General features: G+C 33.9%; 1 protein-coding gene across 1 annotated transcript; it reads left to right on the forward strand.

Moving 5' to 3' along the window:
* On the forward strand, positions 3024 to 3272 carry LOC108661399 (CLAVATA3/ESR (CLE)-related protein 5-like). Its single transcript, XM_018117906.1, has one exon. It carries the CDS (start codon positions 3024 to 3026, stop codon positions 3270 to 3272), a length of 249 nt encoding a protein of 82 aa, XP_017973395.1.

The raw sequence follows: 6496 nt of genomic DNA on the forward strand, positions 1-6496 counted from the left end.
CAATATTTAACCAACCGTAGGCCTCAAATTATAGTGTTAAGCTTACCACTTTTCTTTCACTTTGAATCCATCATGCATTCACGGTTTTGGATAGCTTGCATGTCACAAAATTTTCTCCAATCAAGTCGATCTTTACTGCCACAAGGCATTTCTTTTTGTCACCAACTCATTTTCAAAGATTACTCAAGCTAAAACCAAAAATCCTTACCTTATCTCTCTTGTATCTTGAAACCGAGCTCCACACCTCCATCAACCCTCCACGGCTTCTCTCTTGCGTATTTAAGACTCCTTGGGTGATGACTTAGCACAAATCTACAAGATGAGGGAGGAAACCTCATGATTCCTCTTGATTGTGTGCAAAACCAATAGGAATTGTGATGTTTGCATTTGTGTATTTTTGATAAATTGTACCATTAATTTGTAATCTTTCATAGTGTTTCGTATTCATCCATAACCTAAGATTGTATATGTTAATTCACGGATGAAAATAAAATTCTGCAAAAAATCACAAACAATGATGAAATTTACTCAAATTTTGTATTTTAAAAGAAATTTATAATTCTTTTATAGAATCACATTTCGTACTATTTCATTTAATTTTTATATTCTTTACATTTTTTTAAGTGGTTCCTTTCATTATTTTCACTTACATCCCTTTCTTTTATTTTTTGATTTCTAATCATTGGATATAAGAAGAACTTGGCGTTGATATTAATTGTTTGATACAATTGTACGTCAACTACCTTAATCATTAATTGTTTTTTAAATAATAAAAGTTAATTTTTTTTTTCTTTACATATTTTATAAACACTTTTGTATTTTTGTCATGCAAAACATTCATAATATTATAGATCACGTGCAACGCACATGACCTAAAAACTTGTATATCAAAAACTACTTGGTTATATATATATATATATATTAGTAATTAATATTTTAATTACTATATTTTGATGTATTAAATTGTAATTACTTTCATAATTTTCTAGCATTTCAAATGTCAAATATATTTTTAAAATATATAATATATTAATTTTAACTTGATATTCATAGTAGTTATTTTCTCTTTTAATCGCTTCATCACTGTTATTTTTATCAAATTAAATTGATATATTGATATACTATAACCATATTTTACATTGTGAAATTCCATAACTTTCTCGTGTAAATGTTAATAGCTTTCTACTTTTTTTCTTTACAATAAAGTTTAATCGTTTCTTAACTATAAAATTTGGGATATTCTTCTCCCATCTTATAAAATTGATTCTCACAATCCAGAATATTTTGAGCATAAAAATTTCAAATGATTTAATTGCACATACTTGAACTTTAGCAAAATGTACGAATTGATAATTGAAGAAAAAATATACAATTTGCACCATGCACTTTCAAATGAAGTATCATGTTAAACCAAACTCTAATACCATTTTTTTCAAAAAAAAAAAAAAAAACTCTAACACAGCTAACCAAGCCAGCCTATATATATGGCATCTTACCATTATTATCGCATCATATGTAGACCAAATTCAACCATGAACATCCTTGTCAATGCCAATTAAGAGAAATGATTTTTATTCCACCTAGACAGTTAAAATCTCCTCCAACATTGACCAATTATTAGATGGCACGTGGCATCAAAATGGATTTTTCATAAAATATTTAACATTTTTTTAGTACGTACATGTAGTGCCATCATATTGATCAGATACCATGTAAATGGGTTAGGTTAGCAGTGTTAGAGTTGCTATTTGAAAGTTCAAGGAGCAAATTATACTTTAGTTTCACGAAGTATCAGTTTATACATTTCAATATAAATTGAGTACGAAAGGTGTAGTTTAAATTTTCAAATTAAACATCTTAATCGTAGTCTATGGATCAAAAAGTTATTTTAAAGCGAATCTTAGGGTCAAAGGTGAACTGTCCATCTGTAACTGCTTGGTCTTCTGATGATCGATCGTTATAACAATCAACTAACAAGGTCCAACGCCTAGTAGATTTTGCATAGGATTTCCACTGGTCTTCTGCTTAATTACTTAAAAAAAGCTTATCTCACTGGAATTTTTGGAAAGTCTACATTACAAATGGAAGCTAGCTAAGGTAGAAATTTTATGCAATAACCGGAAACAGATAAAAAAACAGAAAGAGAAAGAGAATCATGAATGAAGAATAATCGTCAGGGGACACAGACCTGATTGTTTAGGTATATATATATATATATATATAATTAATGTGTCACGGTCCAAACATCTTTTCGAAAAGTATATGATTGATGCATGCTTTAATTCGTCTACATCAATTGTGCACCCCGCACATGGAAGACAACAAAAGGTTAATTGGATAATTGCATAATATATTGAACCAATAAATGAGCAGACACTGTTAGGATTATACTTGTTTTCTTCACAACCATGTGATCTTATACTCATCCAAACATATCCCATGTAAGCAGTAACAAGCATTCGGCGTAAATGATAAATTTAAGGATCAATATATAAAACAAAGAAGAGAAGACAATCTGACTTTGGCATATGCGGCGAAGTTTTATGTTTTGTGATTATAATTAATTGATCAGCAATGCAATCAGGCCTTTGGCTTATGCGTTGATGTTTCTTCCTTTTCCCCTTAACTTTACCTTTAATTGGAAATTTCCTTAATTTAAGATTCACGACCTTACCACTAGGCTTATCATGGCTATAAAGAACAAGAGATGACTAAGCAAAGCAGCCATATCAACAGAGCGAGATCCCCTTGAGCAAAGAGGATAAACGTGTATGGTAATGGAAGACGACACATAAAACACAGAAAGCTTTATTGTGCGGAGTAGACGACAATTCTACCGTAAGGATTTGTCGGCCTGCATGTTCTCTCCACAAACCCATGAGCGAAGGTGCCTTTCAACTTATGTTGTTAGACCTTATAAATTGGAGATTTTGCAGTTATGCATTGATGAAAGCCGAATTAATCCATTTGCCAATTCCAAGCCCACTTTTAGGCAGTAATTGTTGCTTCCTCTGCTAGTACATATGGCCAAATATTTAACTATTGCCACAGCATTGACGATATTTCTAATCCTGTCTTCGACGCCCTTGAGTTCCCAGGCACGTATCATCCAGGGAGTGAGAGCCATGCAAAAGAGTATTGACAGCAAGCTTCTTCTACATGAGTTAGGTTTTGATCTCCCAAAACTCAAACATTATCAAAGGATGTCAACACGCGGACCAGGTTCTGATAGAGTCTCACCGGGAGGACCAGACCCTCAGCACCACTTCTGACTAGTGCTGGTCTAGTTATATATACAAATGCAGCAGAAATTTCAGAATAAAATAAAGGGGTTGATCATTATGATTATTTCTTCTTCCTATCCGGAACCAAAAATGAGAGATCAGTTGTATTGCTAATCAATAATGAACTCTTTCTCAATATGCTTGTAGTATTGTTCTATATATACGGATTAATATTAATCCAGGAACAATTCTAATTAGTAAAATAGCATGTGTAGCTACAAGAAGAACAACAAGCATATTCTGTTTACACTTGAGTTCGATGAGTAAAATTTTTATTCTCTTTTAAACTGGTCTTACATTGTACGATTCAAGCTTATGCAATATAATTATTATTATTAATGATTTAGCATAGGTAGGGATACGTGTAGAAGTTGAAACCTTTCAGCCAGTTACAAACGCCATATGTTCGCTATATTTTCTTTAAATTTTATTTAGTGACCAATCAAATTTTACCAAATGTCATTAAATAAAAGTAATTAAAGAATTTTCAAGTTACATATCATATATTGTCACCTGGAATTGATAAAATCTTTTAAGCAAATTGTAGAATTCCATATGTCATTAAACTAATCATTCAAATTTTGGCTAATTCCAATGGATCATTTGACTAGTAAAGATAAAGATATATTGTAAGCGGCACAAGTATCACTTGAGCTCTGGTAAGTTCAGACTTTAACTAGACTAGAAGCTTATGCCACTTAAAAATTATAACCATTTTTGATTCATTTATGTTTCTATACCCGTAACTGAGAACCACTTAAACTTAGGGTGGACTCAGGAATTTTTATGAGTGGTGTCAATAACTAATAATTTGACAAGTTTCTACTGATTGATCAAAACTAAGTATAAGTATCCACAAATCATATAAGGTTAAATATAAAAATCAATAATCAAATAATATATTTACAAAATAAATACAAAATGGAAAGATTTATAATTTCAGGATATTATTTGACATGTAATACTATTTTTTATTAACTAGATTTTGTTTGAGTCCCAAACTATCAAATTAATAAAAAAATTTTAAAATTTAATTTGAGTTGAAAATTACTAGATGAGTTGTTTTGAGAGAGTGAAAAACATAGCCAAGGATTGAGAAGAAGAAGCCTTACTATAGGTCTCAAAAGTAGGACTTGCATTTTTTTAGAGGGAGTGGGAGAGTAGTTTAAGTTTTGACTTTTTTTAATAAAATATTAAATTCAAAGCTTGCTATTATACTTAGGATAACCCAAGCCTTTACTATTTCACTCAATTCGCCAATTGCTCACCCCCTATAAAGAGTTTACGAGATTTTACAAGTATTCTACCAATAGCCAGTACAACGCTTGAAATGAGGACATTCTTTTCCTAAAGGGTTTTTTCCCCTAAAGACTTAACAAGTATTTGTGGAGGTGTCACCACGAGCCATTACATTATTTGATAGAGGGACATTTCCCTTACAGGTATAAAAATCTCAATCTCATAAACAACTTTACCCTATCATAGTCTGGTACAAGGTTAGCTCATAATATCCTCCCCCACTTAATCTATCGATGTCCTCGTTGACTGTTTGGCTTGAAACTCTTCAATCTTCTGTTGGAAGACACAGAGGTCGGCTTCTTTCTCCCAAGTGATCTCATCTAGCCCCAAACCTTCCCATTTCACCAAGTACTCTAATGTCAGTTGTCGGTTGATGGTTGTCATCCTCCTTGCCAAAATCTCCTCCACTCATTGCTATGATGGTGGCTTAGTGATGATGGCGGCACTTATGGCTTGACTCCTACTTGTTTATGTTGGATTTGCATGGAACGGTTTCAAATTGCTGATGTGAAACATGGGGTGTACCTTCATCCACTTGGGTGGATCAATCCTTTAGGAAATCCTCTCTATCTTGGCTACCACCGGTACTAGACCTTCATATTTTCGTACTAGTCTTCGATCTCTCTTCCTTAGGAATAGAAGTTGTTCGGGTACCAACTTCACCAGCACCATGTCTCTCACCTTTAATTGTTGCTCCCTTCGACCTTTATTTGCCCACTCCTTCATCTGGCTAGAGGCTTTCTCTAAATAATCTCTGACGATTTTAGCGTTTTGTTTCTACTCCTTAGCAAAGTTAAAAGCTCGTGGGCTCTTCCTAGTATATGATTCCATTGAGGTATGAGGACGTCTAGGTTGTTGTCCAGTGACGACCTTGAAAGGGGTTCTATTGGTGGTTGAGCTCTTTTGTGAGTTGAAACATAGTTAAGCCGCATTCAGTAGGTTAGGCCAATTCTTCTAGTTCACTTGTACAAAGTGTTGTAGGTATTCTTCCAATAACCCATTGAAGCGTTCCGTCTGATCATCTATTTATGGGTGATAACTAAAAGATATGTTAAGTTTTGAGCCCAATAGCTTAAACAGTTCTTTTCAGAAAAAGTCGATAAACCTTGGATCTCTGTCGCTGATAATGCTCTTCGGAACATCCTAATATTTTACCACATGTTTAAAAACAGTTCGAGCCATTTCTTCTGCAGACCAAAACTTCTATACTAGAATGAACATTGCATACTTGGAAAACTGGTCCACCATTACAAAGATAGCTGTCACATCCCCTACTTTAGGAAGTCCTACAATAAAGTCTAAAGAAATACTTTCCCAGGATTTGGTCGGTACTGGTAGAAGTTTGAGCATCCCCGTCGGTCTTTGTCTGTCTACTTTGTCCTAGTAGAAAATGAGACATGTCTTCAAATAATCCATCACATCTTGTTGCATATGAGGCCAATAGTAATCTTGTTTGAATAGTGCAACAGTCCACTATCAACCTGGATGTCCTACCTAAGAAGTGTCGCGACATTTACGCATTAATTTTTGCCTAAGCTCTCCTGCTTTTGGAACAAATATACAGGGCCCCTTCATTAGTAGGAGTCTGTTTTCTACCTAAAAGTATTTCGACTTTTCGCTCTCCACCAACTTCCTAATGGCCATTGCTATGGGCTCTTGGTGTAAATTTTCTTCAATCAGATTATGGATATCTATGGTCACTCTGCTAGTTGTCATTGGCGTGATCACCCTTAGAGTTACAAATTCGACCTTCCTACTGAGGGCGTCTGTTACACGGTTCGCTTTTCCCACTTTATTCTCGAAGGAGAAATCAAACTCGACTAGGAACTCTTGCCATCTCAACTGTTTAGTTGTAAGTTTTAGCTGTGTGAAGAAGTGGTTTACGACTGCATTGTCGTTCTTAACCACGAATT

This window comes from Theobroma cacao, chromosome 1 (assembly GCF_000208745.1).
Source record: "Theobroma cacao cultivar B97-61/B2 chromosome 1, Criollo_cocoa_genome_V2, whole genome shotgun sequence".
In the NCBI taxonomy this organism is placed as follows: domain Eukaryota; kingdom Viridiplantae; phylum Streptophyta; class Magnoliopsida; order Malvales; family Malvaceae; genus Theobroma; species Theobroma cacao.

Coding starts and splice junctions, on each gene's coding strand:
- LOC108661399 (XM_018117906.1), top strand. CDS start 3,024: ATGGCCAAATATTTAACTATTGCCACAGCATTGACGATATTTCTAATC.